This window comes from Perissodus microlepis, chromosome 17 (assembly GCF_051167445.1).
Source record: "Perissodus microlepis isolate ML-2025 ecotype Zambia chromosome 17, ASM5116744v1, whole genome shotgun sequence".
NCBI lineage: Eukaryota > Metazoa > Chordata > Actinopteri > Cichliformes > Cichlidae > Perissodus > Perissodus microlepis.
Window position 1 is genome coordinate 37112581 of NC_140477.1, and position 19684 is coordinate 37132264.

At 44.0% G+C, this 19684-nt stretch overlaps 1 protein-coding gene across 2 annotated transcripts; it reads right to left on the reverse strand.

Moving 5' to 3' along the window:
• Positions 1 to 1236: 1236 nt before the first annotated feature.
• On the reverse strand, positions 1237 to 16855 carry ppp6r2a (protein phosphatase 6, regulatory subunit 2a). 2 transcript variants are annotated; one of them, XM_084910100.1, is made up of 24 exons: positions 16423 to 16855; positions 12927 to 13096; positions 12116 to 12370; positions 11361 to 11547; positions 10905 to 11042; positions 10752 to 10817; positions 10533 to 10645; positions 10051 to 10164; positions 9742 to 9868; positions 9148 to 9300; positions 8629 to 8853; positions 8471 to 8535; positions 8267 to 8382; positions 8102 to 8187; positions 6371 to 6451; positions 6168 to 6265; positions 5829 to 5886; positions 5509 to 5636; positions 5284 to 5408; positions 5059 to 5203; positions 4852 to 4940; positions 4539 to 4710; positions 3826 to 3933; positions 1237 to 2629 (listed from the first exon to the last, which is right to left on the reverse strand). In XM_084910100.1, exons 3-24 carry the CDS (start codon positions 12340 to 12342, stop codon positions 2581 to 2583), a joined length of 2670 nt encoding a protein of 889 aa, XP_084766226.1. In that variant the 5' UTR covers positions 12343 to 12370; positions 12927 to 13096; positions 16423 to 16855; the 3' UTR covers positions 1237 to 2580. The 2 variants fall into 2 exon arrangements, with proteins under 2 accessions (XP_084766226.1, XP_084766227.1); XM_084910101.1 differs by lacking the exon at positions 12927 to 13096.
• Positions 16856 to 19684: the final 2829 nt, after the last annotated feature.

Sequence of the window (19684 nt, forward strand, 5' to 3'; positions counted from 1 at the left end):
CCCTCACCTATGGCCACGAGCTGTGGGTAGGGACCGAAAGAACGAGATCGCAGATACAAGCGGCGGAAATGGGCTTCCTGCAAAGGGTGGCTGGCCTCTCCCTTAGAGAGAGGGTGAGAAGTTCAGCCATCCGGGAGGGGCTCAGAGTAGAGCCGCTGCTCCTCCACATCGAAAGGAGCCTCACCCAGGAGGCGCCCCGTGGGTGAGGGGGGTCTGGGCTTCTCTGCTTGGGCTGCTGCCCCCACGACCCGGCCCCGGATAAAGCTGAAGAAGATGGACGGATGGATAGTTCTTGACATTTTGAAAGCACAGCCGGGCTTTCTAAGCATTAGCTGGTTGGACTAAACCTGCGGCCCCCAGAGAGACGCCCTCTCTGCTCACCAACACAAAACTATTCTGCCCCGAACAACACAGATGAACGTTGCCTACTCCAAACACAGATGATGGTGCTACAAATCTAACAAAAAAAAGGTAAAATGCAATGTTTGGAAAATCATTTTAATGCAGAGTAACCTCAGTGCTGCTGTTTATTTCTAACATCACAGCTGCACATTAGAACCCTCAGAGTGGATCTGTCCCAGTGGGGCTACACTGCACTTTACATGCTGAAAAGAAAAGAATGAATGAAAATCTTAAACCAACACACCTCCTCTCATGACCAGGTTATTTAGGAAGGAAAAGACCAACAAAACCAAGCAGCGGGGGAGGAGCAAAGTGTGCACGCCACATGTGCAGCAGTGGTGTTTGCACAAACATGTCGGAGGGAAAACTGAAACCGAACGTGTTCAGGCCCTGAGTGGCTGCTGACTCCGAAGCAATTTTGGCCACATTGATGAGCTGATCACATGATTTCTGAACATCTCCTCATTGGAGGGAGTTTGTGCTCCCCCCCATAAAGTCACGCTGGTGTTTCTACACCACTCTGCATTAGTTATTATTAATCTCTGGCTCTCTCCCACAGCGTGTCTTTTGTCCCGTGTCCTTCAAACCCAACCGGTCGCAGCAGATGGCCCCGCCCCTCCCTGAGCCTGGTTCTGCCGGAGGTTACTTCCTGGTAAAAGAGTTTTTCCGTCCCACTGTCGCCAAAGTGCTTGCTCATAGAGGTTGGTCTTTTTGTGGGGTCTTAACCCTGCACTATAAAACATCACGAGGTGTCGTGTCGAACTGCGTGTGGACGAGGTCTCTGAAAACAAAACATACTGCACCAGTGCAAAGATGACACCAGACCAGCAAAACTGAGCCTTTGGTATTAATGTGGTCAGCCAGACACTTTTAATTTGAATTTTTTAACAATAATCATAGAACCTGATCGCTGTCAAATGATTTAAGTACACCAAAGAGGTCTGTAGCTCTGCAGCACTCAGACCTGCTCTCCCTCCAATTCTGCTGCTCAGAAACAAAATAAAATTAACCTTAAAAAAAATTATTAATAATAATAATAATAATAATAAAAGGGGGGGGGGGGCATACAGCGTCACTCTTACCAAATGTCACTCTCCCCCTGTGAGTAAGTGCTTGGTGGAAAGAGAGAAAAGGAACAGACAAAAATAGTAATCTCAAGATTGCTTGTAAAATTACTTATAAATGTAGATAATATTTGTATATAGGTAGATAAAGTTTGGTTGATTTAAGGGGGATAGCAAGAACTTAAAGGTCAATACAATCAGAAGGTCTTAGCTCACTAGCTAGGTCAACAGAGAACCGGTTATACATGCACTAAAGTAAAAGAAGAGAAAATTGAGATCATATCCAAATCTGAAACTACCCAATGAGTCTCTGATGCCAGATTGATTTTTTCTTTTTAAATAAAATGGCTAATTGACATTATTGCACATGAGCAAAAGACAGTAATACTATTAGAGCTCTGTTCATTGACCCGCTTCTCCTCCTCTTCAACAGAGCGTCCTGAAGCACTTCAAAACATTCAGAAACCTGGTGACGTACGATGGTAAGGATGTTTCATCAACAGCGACCAAAACGAAAAAAACCCAAACACTGGATAAAAACCTTGATGTGAGGACAGAGGAGACAACCAGCAGAGATGAAGGTACAACACTTACATCATTGTGCTATAATGTACAGTAAATGGCTGCATAAGTGCTTTTTCTTAAGCTTGAAGGAAAAACAAACAACGTATTTATTGTTGAGGCATCATTTAAAGTTGGCCTGTGCTATCCATTCGGGGTGCCCATGTAAAATCCCAAAGGGTGGGAAGCGGGAGAGTAATGTTTGAGGACATAAAAAAATAGCGGTGACGATGTTACCCCTCGGACTCTGTCGTTTCAAAGATCGCTGCTACATTAAAACTGCACGGGATCATGTGCAACATCAGGAAAAGGCTTTGAAGAAGATTCCTCTGCACTCTGCTCCGTCTCGCTTTTTTCTTTGTTTTATTTGGGGGGTTGTTTTTTTACATGTTCTGCCGCCTCGTTATTGGTGTCGATTGGCAGTGTCCAGGTCCAATAACATGGCAGAGTGATTCAGTAAAAACACCGTAGTTGCAGTGAGGTTATTTAGGGGAGTCACTCTGGAGGAGGCTGACAGTCTGCGTCTCTCAGGGGCTTCTGCGCCCACTCGCGCTCACACGGGCCCGTTGACCGACACTTCCTGGGGTGGTGGCGTTTCCTCTCTGTTGGGACGACAAAGGAAACAGTCAGCTGCGTGCAGGAGACACACGATGCACGTCCAGCACTACATGCTGTTAGACTGCAGTCTGGCTGCCTCCGTATGGAACAGGCTGCTGCTGTCAAGCTCCAAGTACAAAGTTTTGCCTCATTGTGTGAGTAAGTAACATTTCCTTGTTTCCCAGTTCAACCAGAAAGCTGAACCAGCACCAATAACCCTGAGCTCCACTTCTGAGAGTGGCGTCTCCGATTATTTCCCCAAATGCACAAACTCTGACACATTCACCTCCACTAACATGAACGCAGTGCTTTACATTTAGTGTGAATGCAGCAACTAAATATACTCCTGGTATACAAATATACTTTAACAACTAAACGTACTTAACAACAAAGATGTGTTTTTAATCAGAAAGTGTAATCTGAGTTAACTGATTTCATGATCCTATGAAGGCCATGTGTCTGCTTTACACAACAACATGTTACAAGTACTCCAGCAGTGGCCTCTGCAGGCACTCAGCAGACTCCTCCCCCCCTGCTGGAGTCTACATGATTCAAAATGTGCAGCCCACTGCTGAACAGCGTCAGCTCGTCTGTGAGCGTGTATGAGCGACTTGGCTTTCACATATACAATCATGCTGTGTGCTAAAGCATTATTTACTATTGCATGTAGCACCATATTTACTGACCTGCTTTACTTCGTGACTACTGTTGTGCAGCATCACATTTTCTTAGCAAACCCATGATGCATTGCGCTGCAAATGCAGGATAATTGTGCACTTTTACATGCAAAGAAATGCACTAGGAGCCGTTTCATCTTTCTACCAAACTACATCTGCTAACACTGTGCAGAAGGAAGTGTGATGAGAGGCTGATGCTCGAGGCAGCAGGAAGGATGGAAATACTCATGTCTCCCCAGCTGAGCTCGCGCACTGACATGCTTATTAATCTCTGTCTCTCTTCCACAGCATGTCTGTATCCTGTCTTCCTTCTCTCTCCCCAACCAATCACAGCAGATGGCCCCGCCCCTCCCTGAGCCTGGTTCTGCTGGAGGTTTCTTCCTGTTATAAGGGAGTTTTTCCTTCCCACTGTCACCAAAGTGCTTGCTCATAGTGGGTCATATGACTGTTGTCTGCATGTATTATTGTAGGGTCTACCTTACAACATAAAGCACCTCGAGGTGCTTTACTTCCTGGCTACTTACTTCCTGTCAGTCTGCGTGTTTACAGGTAACTCCTCAGCAGGCTGCTGCTCTGAAGCTGTAGGAGGATCTGACAGGGAGAGCTTCTCCAGAGACACCGGACACTCCTCACTGCAGAACACACACACGTATAAATGTAACATTTATTATGGTTGCAGTACAGGAAAAGTGCTTTTAGTTGTAAAACCAACCTGGGAGACCAGCAGAGGGAAACAAGCTCAGAGAACAGCTACACTCATGGACACTCGTGCAGAATGCATCATTTTTTAGCGTGAAGACGGCCAGCTGTCCATTTAGTTTTGAGCATGTGAAAATGAAGGCTGAGTGGTCAGATCCACTAGTGGCATACAAAGGCACCAAACAGAAATGCTCATGATCTGTGTGGAGCTCAGCTGGCTCCGTGTTAACATGACAAACTTTAGCTCCGGGGTGAACTTTACTTAGAAAGGCGAAGCTCAACTGAATGCATGCAGCAATTTCAAATTCCAGCGCGCTCTATAATTACATCAATGTGGTAATTATGTTTCAAATATAGATGTTTGCACACACACAGAGGTTTTGTGTGTGTGCAGCGTGGACAGTCTCAGGACGTTACCCCAAAGTGACGTTTGTTTTTCGACGCTCATGCTTTACTCGCCGTATACGTTTCACTGAGCTTTAAACGCCCAACTGCTTTCACTGATATGACACATTCTGAAAGACGTGACGACGCACACCTTTTGAGGTCAGCCGTCTTGTTGCCCAGGGCACTGGCTGTTTCTAAGGTGGGAGGAGCACCAGCATTTTTGTCATCCTCCTCGCTGTCAGAGCCTCCGGAGGAGCTGCTGTCTGAGGCCACGAGTGGAGCCTTTCTCCCTTCTCCTGCTGGACCAGGGGAGGTACTAACATCTGCTGACAGATACGTGCAGAAAAATGCTGTTATTACACTTTTCTTCATTTATTGCCAACTCCAATTAAGAACCGGTGTTTCTGAGCTGGACATGAGTTTAGGAGAGGATCTGCCGACCGGAGCGGTGACGTGCGACTCACCGCTCTTCTCGTGGTTTTGTTTGGCTTGTTTATCGACATCACTGCTGCCCGTTTCCACAGGAGAGCTGCACCTGGGATCTGTCTTTGTACTGTGGGAAACCAGGAAGAGAGCACTGAGCATTGCGTTCCTATGAAAACCGTCACCAGTGCGGTCTGTAAGAAGCTCTCGTGTCTGTGCAAATGGCGCCAAGCAATGTGACTGCTCACCCAGAGAAAGGCTGGAACTCAGTGAAGTTAGCCCAGCCAGTCTGCTGTGTCTCGGTCGCGCTCCCTGCTGAGCTCTCCCACCCGGGGGAGGTTTGGGATGCTGCGCTCTCTCCAGAATCCCTGAAATTTGCTGTCCAGCCAGGACCTGGAGATGACACAAAACACTTTTAAGACCTGAGAGGCTGTTTACAGGTCAGTGTGACATTTGGCTGCATTCCCATCTACCCGAATCTGACGTGTTCTGCTCAGAGTCTTCGTCCTCATCCGATTCAGATGCACGGTCCCGCTCCCGACCTCCGTTTTCCATGCTGCTCCTGGAGCTTCCCTCTGAGGTTTGAGAGACCCCGAACCTGGAAGAAAGGGAGAAGCTCATTAAGTTAAAGGCTTAATGAAACAAATCCACGGCATGCAACAAAGTGCAGTGAGGATGAAACACGGCATCAGCTTGACCTTGTTCTGGATTTAGCTTGTGTTGCATAGTTGATCTCCTTATCGTCCCAGATATCCTCCTCCTCTTCAGCATCATCAAACTGGCGTATCCTCTCTTTGCAGCAGGCTTCAAATGCAGCTGCGTTGGCCTGTGAACAATGAAAGGAGAGCTTTCAGTGGGACTGCGCTGCATGGGTTAAACATTGTAACATCATGGACACATATTTATGAAGGAGCGTGTTGTGACTAATTAGCAGTGATGCGGTCCTTTCACTGCACAGCAGAAACACGCAGCTCACTCCCATCATTGGACGAGTTTTAAAAGAATCACACACACTTACACTGTTATCATCAGCATCTAGATTGAAGTTTATTTCAGCGATTCTGTCAAACGTAGCGCTGAGGAGGGAGAACACACACAGAAGCAACAACACACACGTTACATGTTTGGGACATTTCGATAAACGACAGCTCGAGCCGCCTCCTCCTGTGATACCTGGAGGGCTAAACTATCTGAACAAAGACACCAAAGCTATCCTATGTCGCTGTAAGCCAGCGGTCACAAACATGCTGGCCGCTGTTGCATTACACAAATGTGAAGTTTCAAATGATGCCAAAAGAATCCCTGGAAACTACAGATCAGGATGAAAACTCTGAACTCCTTTCCTTAGAAGACTTACTTGATATTTTCATCATGTTCGCTAAACTCCTCGTCATTGAAGCCAAACTGATCCACAAAGCTGGCAGTCATCTGTTGGATCTGATAGTCTGAGAAAGCCTGTGAAGTTCAAGCACAACTGGTGAGCTCATACTTTTGTTCCTGGTGTCATCGTGAGTGGTGCGGCAGCATGTTAAGATTTGCTTCTCAGCGCGGCTGCGATACCTGTTGGAGCGACAGGTCGTTGGGGAAGGGGCTCTCCATGTCATCGTCCTCACTGGACGAGTGCATATTGTGAGTGCTTACCTGCAGGACAGAGTGCAGAACAAGCTCAGTGCAACAGCACATGTCACCGCAGCGTTATGAGGTGTGTCAGCGTATTGAATGTACATAGGTCATGCAGGTCAAGACACTTGATATTTTTTATTTATTCGATAAATCATCTCAAAGCCCAAATTTGCTGAAAAGGTTGGCTGCTCTGTGGGCTGCATGCTCCTGTCCTGCTTAACTGCTGCTGCAGGACGCAGAGCTGGACTTAACGTGGGGAAGAAGAGGAAATGAGACTTACAGCACTGTGCAAACGTTTTAGGCAGGTGTGAAAAAATGCTGCAAACACAGAAAGTTTCAGAAATATAAATGACTGTTTATTGGCCCCTAATGTATTCTGCAGCAGGACAACCAGACCAGACAGCCAAAGTGATGAAGAACTATCCTCAGCATAAAGAAGAACAAGTACTGAAGTGATGGTCCGGCCCCCACAGAGCCCTGATCAACATCGAGTGTGTCTGAGATTACATGAAGAGACAGAAGGATGTGAGGAAGAGCTGTGCTTAGTTCTCTGAGATGTTTGGAACGAGCTACCAGCCGAGTTCCTTCAAAAACCGTGTGCACGTGTACGTAGCAGAAGGCAACGGGTGCTCACACCTAGGGATGGGTACCGGTATCCGGTGCGTTCTGACATAAACGGTAGTAACGGTAGCTTTATTTTCCTGAGATGTCAGACACTTTGGATTCCAGCCAATCATTTTACCTTTGTGAGCGTAGTAGGCGGGCCCAGGTACGTACGTTCTTTTAGAGCAGAGCTACAGATTAAAAATGACCAAGGCGAAGCGGTCAAAGTCTGGCTGTACTTCACAGCAGAAGATGCAAACTCAGCAGCCTGCAACAAGTGCTTTAAGCTGATACTGTGATACTGTCAAAGGAGGTAACACCTCGAATCTGATGAAACACCTGGCAACGCATAGCGTTTTTTTTAAAAAGCCGAGAAATGCACCGTATTTGATAGCTTGCTGCGAGACCTCACACCGAGCACATCTACTGCGGGTGTGGTGCCTGTTATCAGACCCGGAGTTAGCAACATCTCCCAAGAACCCGAAGAGGAGAGTCCTGGCCCCTAGCCCTGCCAGTGTAGCAGAAATGATGAGGATGATGATGCAGCAGCAGCCGTTCTTCTCTGTGTGAGTAGCTTAATGTTGTTCGTGTGTAATTTACGTTGAGTAGGCTAACCACGTTATTACATTAATGCATGTAAGGTGAACTAGCAAACATCATCATAGCTACATGTGGCTGTCTTCTTGTTTGATGGCAGATGCTCCCTTCACCCTGGCCAAAAAGGCTAAAATGACCAAAGAAAAAGTGGGAAACAGTTAAACATGAGAGGTTTTTGGACAAAGTTTGTGTTTTTTCCATTGTTTAAGCACCGGTTCGAGCACCGTTTAAGCACCGGTTTGGTACTGGTATCGGATAAAAACCTAAACGATACCCATCCCTACTCACACCAAACGTTGATGTGATTTAGATTTCTCTTTTGTTCATTCACTGCATTTTGTTGACTGATGAGAATAAATGATTAACACTCCCAGTTTTGAAAGCATCCCTTGTTTACAGCATTTTCTCACCTGCCTCAGACTTCTGCACAGTGCTGTACCTGCCAGGTATTTGGTGGGAGGGACTCACCAGTTCTACGGTATTCCTCCTGTTAGTTTCTCTCAGGGTCTCGTCCACAAAGCTCTCCCAGCGACCTCTGCAGTCTTCTGGCAGCTCTGCAAAAGCAAACACTGGTCAATGATTTTCAGTTAAAATGGAAGATTTAATAGTCACACTGGACAACTGTATAAATACCTCTGATGAGGTCAGAGATCTGGGTCTGTACTGGTCCTTTCTCCAGGTTCTGGACCACCATGTTGGCTATTCTAGTCAGGTGACCCATGTTGCCTCTCCTGGTACCACCATCAGCCCTGACATTCACAGACACCCTTATTACCTTCAACTCAAAGCACTGATTTTAAGAAAAAAACCACAGGAACCTACAGAAGGAAGACTTACTGTATTCTATCGTTCTCCTCCCAGGCATCAAGGATCCTTTGAAGCAGTCGACACTTCTGGAAGAGCTAAGAGTTTAAAACAGCAACATGTGAGCGCTGTGATTCTGTGGAAATGTTTCAGTGTCGTGTGATGAGGGCAGGACGTGCGTAACCACTTACATGTGCCACGAGCGCACCGTGGATGGAGGTCTGTGGGTCGCTCGTCCCATCCGCTGTCGCGTCCTCCTCTTGCGCCTGAGGGCTGGACGCTGTAGCGCTCTCTTCGTGGTTCTGCAGGCCTAGGCCTGGCCGCTCCTCTGAGGAAGGATGGTTCAGGATAGAGGCCACACACAGCTCCACTTGGAAGTGCAAAAAGTTATTCCAGGAGTATTTGAAGAACAGATCCTACAGGAAGCAGACACAGGATTTCCAGTACGTACATTTCATTTTAAACATTTTAGCAAGTTACTGAGAAAAAACATGAACAGCTGATTCTGTGCCCTTTAACACGTGCTGGTAATATTGGAGCCTTACCAGTGACCGTGAACCAGTACAGCAGGGCAGGGTTATTTGAAGCTGCTTTCACAGATGGGTAAAGAGTGCTTCCCAGCCTTTTGACTAACGTCGTACAAATCCCATGCAATTTCCCAAAACAGTGTACAATATACAAACGGCATCTTCTAGAAAGGTTAGCCTTACCAGTAGCAGGTCCATGGTGGCCAGGTTACAGAGCTCCTGGCAGATATTGGGTGCATTGGTCTGGAGCAGGGCAGCCACCAGCCGGGCCACATGAAGGCGAGCATTCCCCAGTGGCTGATCTAGAAGGCCAAAGGTCGTCAATATTGCACTTTTCTGAGGAAAGAGTGAAAGTAGCATATGGACATTGTTTTTTAATAATAATAATAATAATAATAATGTATACTTTATTGATCCCCGTGGGGAAATTACTCTCTCTGCATTTGACCCATTCACTCAGTGAAGCAGTGGGCAGCCACTAAGCAGGCGCACCGGGGAGCAGTGTGTAGGGACGGTACCTTGCTCAGGGGTACCAGGGGGTAGCCGTTCGGTAGATTCGAACCCCCGACCTCTACCTACTGAGCTATCCCTGCCCCAAATCAAGTCAAAACTATAACATGACATTTAAAAAAACAGCAGCGTCAGCTGTACAATACTGGAAAATGAGACCAGCGCTGAAAAGTGCAGTACCATTACAAGACATGCAGCTGAGTGACTACAGTGTTCAAAGGCTGCACCATGCTCATGCTTACACTCTGACTACACTGCAGTCTTTACCTTGGGGGGATCCTGAAGAAGCTGCTGGAAGTCCTTTAAATGGGGCTCAATGGCATTTAAAATACTGCTGTTGACAGTGTAAGACCTTTCATAACCCTGAGAATACAGATCCATCAGCCCTTCCAACCTGACAGACACAAGCAGAGACAATCAGCATATCAGCTCAGTGACTGTGACGGGTTTTTTCTACTGTCTCGACTGAGAGGCGAGTAAAATACAAATTTACTACATGACGTCACTTAAGAGTCAGGAAGACACCAAAATTAGCACAATTTACATCCTGAATGATTAAGAACTGGAGGGACTCACCCAGACCTCCTGGTCTCCAGTAAGGTAAGTAGCACTTGAGTTCCATTAACGATGGAGGCCTCGCTCCTCTCCCCCTCAAACATGTTCTTGAGAAGCCCCGCCACGCTCTCCTGCCTGGAACACATTTATGCACCATTAACAGGCCAGCTAGCAACAATGTTTTAGCTCCTGATGCAAAGGGAAGCATTTTCAAAAGGCACAAAGTCAAACTCACACACACCCACACAAAATCAAAGCTGTAGTCAAACAGGCTCTGCCAGCAGGTCTGTGTGTACACATGCTACAACCTGAGGTTTTTAATGCCTCTCCATTTCAGGTCAAGAACTAAGCAAACAACAGTCAACAATGACACTGGTGTGTTTCCGTGTGTGGTGTGGACAGAGCAGGAAGAGCAGGCATGAGTGATGTGGGAAAGCTATCCCCCACAGTTCCTACAGAGAGTTGTACGTTACTACAAACATACAAGCGCTCCGCAGACTTACGATTCTAGCACAGCCAATAGTGGGTCGGCTTCTACGTTCTCCTGCATCTGACTGGCCTGATCTCGGCTAAGGCGGATGATGTCACACAGCGTTTGGGACGCATTTGATTGTCTCTGAAAAATAAATAATCCAATTAAATTATTGGAACCCATCAATATAAATGATTAGGAAACATCGAGACGACACTCGGCCAGCACAGCGAGCTCTGCACCCACTCACCTCCTCATCTTTGCCAGCATGGATGAGCTCTGTGAGTCTCTGAACCAACGTTTCCTCGTTTAACCACTAGGATTCAAAAGAAACAGATCACTTAAAAGCATTCGACAGGTTCGAGCTTACTCAGAGGACATACGAGCCATTTCGGTAGCTTACATGCAGAACATCCTGTCTCAAAGGGGCAGGCTCCACACAACTGATGAGGCGAAGCAGCAGGTCCATCATGGCAGAGGCGTCAATGTGTTTCAGCACCAGACCAATAAAGCCTTCTTTTTTCTTTAAAAAGGTAATAACCTGGAAAATGACACAATGTGAAAGACTGTGGATTTTAACAGACAGCTAATGTCAATCTCTGATTTTCACATTTGAGGGTTTTTATGCTCTCTAGGCATGTTTTCACTGGAATCTTCCTCCGGGACTAGGAACCTTTGGAGGAACAGACTGACTTTCCAAAGTGGGGACGAGCATTTCTATTGAGTCCCAGGAAACTCAGCAGACCCCACAAAACGCCCCTGCTCCAGTTGCTACTACTCTCTGAAACTTTGGTGTGTGGAAATGTTCCTAAATGATTCGCTTAATCTGAGAGGAATTCATATCTTGTTTACTAGTTACCTGTTCGGTTTTCCTGGCAATGAGATTGCCGATGGTTTTGCTGAAGAAGCTGGCTAGTAGAGGATTGAGAGGTGGGTCCTGTTCCAGGAAGTGGTAGAGCATCTCGAGGAGAGACTCGTCTCCACCCAGCTTATCGTTTATAATGGAAACATCTGAGGTCAGAAGCTCACAAGCAACATTGGGAAACCTTGCAGAGGGAAAAACACAACAGACTGACGTTAAGATCTCTGTGTCAAACTAAAGATTTCAAAGTATCACTGCAAGTATGAGTGAAGGAAAAATGAAGGTGATGGGGTTACAGTTTCAACGTGTGTGAGGATTTAATCACAGCAGCAAAAAGTGGATATACGCAAAAAGCTGGAAGTTTCTTTTTGCTGCGTTCCTTTCAAACAACAGTGCATATAAACTTAAGCATTTAATCCAAAAATACCAGCGCGTGCATATCAAACAACAACAGCATTTTCCTGATAAAGTTCATAAATCCTAAATAAAACCTGTGTATGTGGAGAGAGTTAGATTTCTTTATTATGTGACCCACGACCTGAATTATTAACTGAACAAGTGAGTTAACTGTGGTGCTTGTATCTAACTGACATCAAGGCAAATCAATTGTCCAACTCATAGGCTCAACATCTGTCTTTGGAAATAGGTGCATGTTCCACTTCGTGTTCGTCTTGCTCCCAGTCTTCTAATCTAACTCTTAAGTAATGTCTCCACTCTCCCAGCAGTCTCTAAGCATCAGTGTGGGCTCTCACTTAAAGCGGCTTCGCTCCTCCAGATCAGCAGGTGGCTCTGTGGTGATGAGGCTGACCAGCTCCTGCATGCAGTGGTCCTGGGAAAGGAAGAGGAGCAGCCGACGGTTTTGGGCCTTGCACTCCTGCAGGACGTCATCCTCCTCCATCAGCTCTCTCAGCGTCACGTCCTCCCTGTCCAGCAGCTGGTCAATGTGGGAGGTGGTGTGCAGGTCAAACTTCCAAAACATGGTGGCCGCTGGGAGGGGGGACACAGCCCTGGGCCGACAGAGCGAGGAGAGAGGAGTAGGAAAGTTAAGAGTGAAAGGTTGGGATGAGGAAGCAGGGGCTCCAAGCTGACGTAAACAAACAAGAGGATTAGTACAGCACTAGTACTTCTATCCTTTTATACCACAGACAATGTTCACAGGAACGGTAATATTCTGGGATTAACTTTAATCTGTCCTGTAAACAGCATTCTCTCACGGGCCTAATGTGACTCGGGTGATCAAAGTAAGATCTGGCCAACTGTAGTCACAATGTTGCATTAATATAGAGCACATCATACAGCCTGCACTGAACTTTTCATAGGTTTATGAGACAGAAACATATGGTCTTGTCAGTGTTCGTGCTAAGCTGTGAGACATCAGGCAGTTTCGATGGCTGTAGAAGTTCAAAACTGGACCGTAACTGACGCTCTAACGTAACATGGAGGCGATATCAGTTAAGACAGAAAACGTTGTCATGATTTAAACGCACATTGGTCCAAGTAAACACAGTCATAGTGTAACTAGAAAAAGACACAAATGCCTGACAGTAAAGTGTTCACACATACCAGTGGATGAAATGTGGATATCTTTAATCAGACCTCCCCCACGGGCAGGCAGGCATTTGTGTTTGTGCAGACGACAGAGAGTGTGGCGAGGCCTGGCATTTATCAGCATGGGTCTCCTTTTAAAACGCGGGCCTCTTTAGGAGACGGGTCGCTGAGAGGCTCACCATACCCTGCACAACATGAAGGTTGATTATTAACTGACAAAAGGTACCAGGAGTCAATTATTTTAGTAATCAGGTAACCTATTGCTTATTACATCCATTAATTGGATAAGAAATACTTTTGTCTTATTAATGAGAAATAATACATAATAATAATTTACATCATGTATTGTGTTCAAAAGACAAAAAAAACCCCCACAGGTCTTTCACTGTAGTTTTTTATAATGGAAACCAAAGTTTTTAATATTCTGTCTGCACACAGCGTCTGCGCAGGCAGGTAAGCGCTCGCACTGCACGCACCTGCCATAAAAAACTTATTCTTTTTAAAGAAAAACGTCTCAGAATAAATAATCAAAAGTACAGTAAATAAGTCACACATACTACTGAAACCTAAGGCACGAAGTAAAACTGCCTCTACTCTTCTTGGAGGGCATTTTGTGTAAGTGGGCTAGTGAATGAGTGTGCATGTGTGAAAGAAACACATGCAATGAAGAAAAGCAAGCATATCAGGATTCTCTGAGGTTTGCCCCGACGTTGGATGCAACATTTCCTGCTCTAAAAAACAGACGTTCTGATGGCGTTTTCGCACCTTGAGCAACTGTTGTTGGCTCTATAGAAATAAAATACAACTGAACGGTAAATATGTTAATGACTGATGTTAACACATCATAGAACATATTAATACTTCGGTGTCCTGCCTAAAAGACCCAAGTCAGTCACCCATGTGTACTTTTACTGTCTTACAAAAAAAGCAAATATATCTATATATGTAATACAATATGTTTCACTGAAGCCTTGACATAATTATGGTCTAGTACACCCCTTGTCCCCCTTTATACTCACTCCTTGTTACAGGTATCACTGCCATATAAAGCAGGGCGGTTGGTAACAAGCTGCCTGAATTAAACATCATATCAGACTAATTTAAAGGTTCATCTGCATATTTTATTTTGACTGTGTAAAACAAATTGTGGCGTCTGGCAGCAGCTACAAAGTTAGCTTTTCTTCACGTTGGAGCTTCCTGAAAGTGTTTTTTCACTCAAAACTGACTTTTTTCCAAGTAAAGACGTTTCTCAATATAAATACGAGACATTATTATTTGAACTGAAGAAGTGAGTTATCTCTTTTGCTTTTGACCAGTGAGAATTACAATTAAGTTTATTAGATACTTATGTTAGCTAAAATATTGTTGTATAAAGTTGTTATTACGTTCAACTTCCGAGAGAAAATGACTAATATTTAAACTAAAATGAATCCTATATTATCACCAGGAGTAAAAAGAAGGCTTTAAGCTTCAAGTTGAGCATAAATTGTGATTTATATCAATACCAACTGACAGGGAACAGTGTGAGATATTGTTATAAGATTATTTTCCATGTCGCCCAGCTCTACTTGTACCAAAGTTGACCTCGTTATTTGAAGACTTCTCCATGGCTATCTGGCAATCCACCACTTTGACTTTCTATATATGACAGAGTAACACCTTGCACAAATGCGATGTGCATGCTCATTACTCTACACATTGACTGCTTAGGTCAACTTCCCCCTTTTCTCTGGTGTAACAGCTCAATGTAACATATTGTTAGAATCCATTAAAAAAAGAGAAAAGTAATAATAAAGTACAAAATGATTTTGTGACCAGGCTGTTTGTTTTGTTTTTCCCCCATGCAGTTACTGTGGTAGCTAATCTAGACAACCTAACACACCAGCAGAGACACAAAACAGCTACATCTGCTGACTTTGTCAAAGCCAAAGTGTCTCAGCGGGCAGTGCAACAGATCTAACTGTTGACCATGGAAGTAAAACTACAGGAGGAAATCAAAGTGCTTCCCCTTTTTTCTTTTCCCATTTTCCTGAGGAGGATCTTTGCACATGCAGCAGCAGCGTCCATCTGGCATGCATTTACAGAGTACACAAGCGCAATAATAACCCGCTGAATGCTCCCTGTGGACACGGAGCAGGAAAGCAAATGCTTGACTTTACATCCAAAATAGAACAAACCAGAGGCAACCTCAACAAAAACAGTCTTCTGGCACATGTAAGAGATGATGGAAAAAAAGGAACAATGGCACACAAAGGGCACACATGTGGATAATGCGAGCCAACGACAGCCTGTAATTAGGCGAGTTAAAAAAAGCTGTACAATCAAGCGAAAGGGAATCCCACCTGTCTGTTGCCATGAACTCTCCTTTTACTCACTGTGAATGTAAATAAAAGTCCAGCTGATAGCGAACCAGTGTTCACTGGGTTGTACTAGAAACCTTGTGACACCAGCTACCAAATGATTAACCAATCCGCACACTTCAGAGGGCAAACAGAAGCTGCAGTTTTTGCAATTTGCTGCTTAATTGCATTTTAAAGCACTGAAGCTGTAAAAAATGTTTTACGTTGACCAGACATATCTAATACAGGCGATGGTCCCAAAATATTTTAAGTTAACAGTTAACATTATGGAGTACCTTTGTCAGCCATCAACCATGATATGGCTTCAGACTTTGATCACATGATGGGGATTTGGTAACGCGCCACATTTTATAAACTGTTGTAACTGAAGTGATTTCTTAAGATTGTTTGACAATAAGAGACACTGGTGTGTAACTGAAGACATGTAAGCTGAGCTTCCACAGCACTGGCATGAAATGCACATCAACTGACTGACGGTGGGGGCTCAGATTTCTGTTTACTTCAACTCCAGAGGAGGGCACAAATGCCCAAATGATACCAGACTAATATGGGATCGATGCTACAGCACATACACTGCTGAAGTCACCAGTAACTCCAACATGAAAGATAAAACTACAACTTCACCTACAGAGTGTGTAGTTACTTCCAACTCAGTAAGTCTGCGTTGCTGCTGGCCTCAGCCGACTCCGAACACCCCTAAAGTAACGTTGGCTCTTTAGTTACCGAGCTATAAAAAACACATGCAGCATTTAAAGAGACGTATCGGTAAGAAAATGAGTTCTGTTAACGTCGACGGGACTAAACATTAACAGTTAACGACAATGTTACATTAACATCGATTAAGTAATCCAACAGCCATTACTGAGTCCTTGTGCGAAGTTAGCCGATAGACCAGCACTGGTATCTCGATCAGAGTTAATTCACGATATTTAGACACCAACTTCTAAAGTTGGGGAACAACTCAGCTAAGGTTAGTTCCTCCTTTTCTCTGATTAGCACATAAGCTAATTAGCTACCAACGGTTAACGTGTACTGAGCGGCCAACTTAAATAGCTCTCTAACTTGGGTTTAACTTTGTCGCTGCTGCAGCAGCAGGGTTAAGATTAGCTCTACGCTCAAACTCACGATAAGAATTCCCGGTTAAAACGTACCTTTGGTTGAATGTCCGCTGCGAGTAATTCCGTGTGATCCGAGTTGTTGCTGTTTTTCGTTAAGCAGCCAGCTACTAAATCACTAGCTGTCCAGCTACTGTTAGCTAGCCGTATGAGCTAACATACGTTAGCCTGTGAGCGAATAGTGATTTGTTTTGAAGAAGGGGTCAGTCTGCGACAGCACAGACCGCCGTTAGCTAGCTCAACTTAGCTAACGATAGTCAAATGTGGCTAAGAAGACTACAAAATAAACTGTTCCCCCGCGTGAATGACTACGTGGTGTTAATAACAATCCGAGTTATTTCAAATGCAAAGTGTATGATACGTACTCGCACACAAAGTAATTCAAACGCGGGGCTAAGTTTAGCACGCAAAGCAGGAAAAACTCAGTCATATTTTTCGAATCAAAATGGCGACATGGTTGCGGGCGCGCGCGTCGGGGACGTGCCTCGACTTGAGACAGTGCACCGAGCTCTCCAAAACATCTTAAAGCGCTGAGTGATGCAACACTGCTATCACACATCAAACTGTCCTCGTTTTCACATGAGATACATATTATTTCAAAACCTGCAGCTATAAACCTGCTGTCTGAAGAGTGCCGTTTATATTTCATTTCATTTTAACTAATAAACATTTACAGGCAAGATCATTCTGCAATTTATTGTTTAGAGATTAAAACAATCGGTGGAAAATGCACAATAAAGACTTGACACCAGTCGGGTTTTCTGCTTTGTAGTGTATCATGGCTGCAGTTCGGAGTCTCACTTCGTTTATTTACGTTTTGCTTCCAGTGCACCTGAGACATGCACAATGGCACTATTAGATTTACCTCCCAAGAAATCAACAATATCGAAGCAGCCTGAGACTATCTTGTTAGAGAATGGAACAAAAAGTGGCCAACATTCAAAGAAGAGTGCTTTTCTTTTATTTTAATGATATGGACTAATTATGTCTGAAATAAAATAAGATCAATGATCTTCCTGGACAAGAAAACTGCTTAAAAGAGCAACAGTCTGTGCTGAAGAATAAAGGTGCTCATACCTAATACTGACTTGCAAGGTTTTCAGAATTGTACAATCTGTACTCTCTACTACTACTTTCATTTTACACAGCATGTGTCTGGCCCCACACATGCCAAAGGACACACACCTCGTTTTTTCTTTAGGCTTAACCATTGACTTTATTAGTTCTGAGTGTCCTTACCTGAGCTGGTCAAATTAGTTGATTCAATGAACCCGTCCTCCTGCCCTCTTGATGTTTTATCTGGACCTTTGTTTAGAAAGGTCTTTCAGTCCATTGGTCCTAGTGTGCTTACAATCATCAATGCCTCTCTGCTTTCTGGTCAGGTGCCTGTTTTTTGTAAAAGTGCTGTTAAAACCCCCGAACTTGATGCTTCTCTGTTTATCAACTATAGACCTATCTCAAAATTACCATTTATCGCCAAGATTTTAGAGAATGTTGTGGCCAAGCAACTCACAGCGGTTCTTGATCAACATAGCATTCTTGATCATTTCCAATCTGGTTTTCGTAGAGCTCATTCCACTGAAACTGCACTTCTTAGAGTGTCCAGTGATATACTAGGGGTGGGGGAAAAAATCGATACTGTGTAGTATCGTGATATTTTGTTTGCTAATAATGTATCGATACAGGGACAGCAGAAATTGATATTTTGTTACAAAAAAAGTTTTTGTGGACTGGAACATGCTCTGACTTCAGAGCATGTTGATCATTTTTCTGAGCAAGAATCCTGACATTCCTTCACTGTCCAAATGTGTTTAACTTTTTTTTTGGCAGCAATAAACATGACAGTTTACTTATTTTAATTTAAGACATTTTATTTTAATTAAGTTTAAAACTTTTTTATTTAATGTAAAATTATATTTTGTTTTAATTTACTTTCAAATTCTTCAGTTGCTGATTGGGCTGCATAGTTTTCATAAATTGCATAGTTCAGAATAGCTATAATTGTACCAGATGGTTGCATTCAGTTAAGTTGGACTAGACTGTAATACAAACCGTTCAGTTTGTCAACAATAAAACTGACTGAAATGAGAGAAAGACTGAGTGTGAGACTTTGATATTAGATTAAATGAATATTGATAAAGTTTACCTTTATGTACAGAATCTGAATATCGCAAAATATTTTAAAAAATTGCAATAATATCGTATCGTGCATTAAATATTGTGATAATATCGTATCGTGGGATGTATGGTGATTCCCACCTCTATGATATACTGATGAATTACGATGCTGGCAAGTGCACTGCTCTACTGTTGTTGGACCTGACCTCTGCCTTTGATACTGTCGACCATCATATTCTGTTAGATAGACTAAAACACTGGGTGGGTATATCAGGAACGGCCTTGGAGTGGTTTAAATCGATGTGATCCTTCTCTGTGGCTACCTCCAAGCTCAGGTCCTCCCTCACCTCTCTTGGTGTGCCACAGGTTCTGTCCTGGGACCTGTACTGTTTTTGTTATATTTACTCCCTCTTCAGGAACTTCTCAGCACTTTTAAGGACATTTCGTATCATTGCTATGCAGATGATATTCAGCTATATATCTGCTTTAAGCCACATGATGTGTCTAAACTTCTAATCTTGCAGAGATGCTTAGATTCTATCAGAGGTTGGAATGCTGATGATTATCTTCAACTTAATGCTGAGAAAACTGAAGTCCTTGTCTTTGCTCCTGATAAATTTGTACCTTTGGTATTAAAACATTTAGGTCCCCTCGCTTTTGTTAAATCTTCTATTAGGAATCTTGGTGTTACATCTGACTCAGCTCTGTCCTTGGATATTCATGTTAAGCAGATTCATGTCTCCTTGGAACGCGTGCAGGGTGTTCAAAATGCTGCTGCAAGGCTGTTGACCAAGGCTTCCAGGTCCTCCCCCATTAAATTCAGGATCCATTTTAAGATTATAATTCTGACCCTCAGGACTGCACGGACTGGCTCCAATTTACATCAGTGATCTTCCTCATCCTGATATTCCCAGCAGGTCCCCGAGGTCTTGCTGGTTGTCCAGCACACTAGATTAAAAACAAAAGGTGACAGAGCTTTTGTTTCTGTGGCTCCCAGACTCTGGAACTCTCTCACTCAGATCTGTAGACTCTGTCAGTTCTTTTAAAAAACAGTTAAAACCCTTCTTTTTAAACTTGCCTTTGGTTGATGTTGTTTTATGTTCTAGCTTCTGTGAAACACTTTGTGATTTTATCTTGAAAGGTGCTATATAAATAAAATTTTACTTACTTTTACTTTACT

Coding starts and splice junctions, on each gene's coding strand:
- ppp6r2a (XM_084910101.1), bottom strand. CDS start 12,342: ATGTTTTGGAAGTTTGACCTGCACACCACCTCCCACATTGACCAGCTG. Junction 11,043..11,360: donor TTGCCAGGAAAACCGAACAG/GTAACTAGTAAA, acceptor GTCATTTTCCAG/GTTATTACCTTTTTAAAGAA. Junction 9,301..9,741: donor TTCTTCAGGATCCCCCCAAG/GTAAAGACTGCA, acceptor CTCTTTCCTCAG/AAAAGTGCAATATTGACGAC.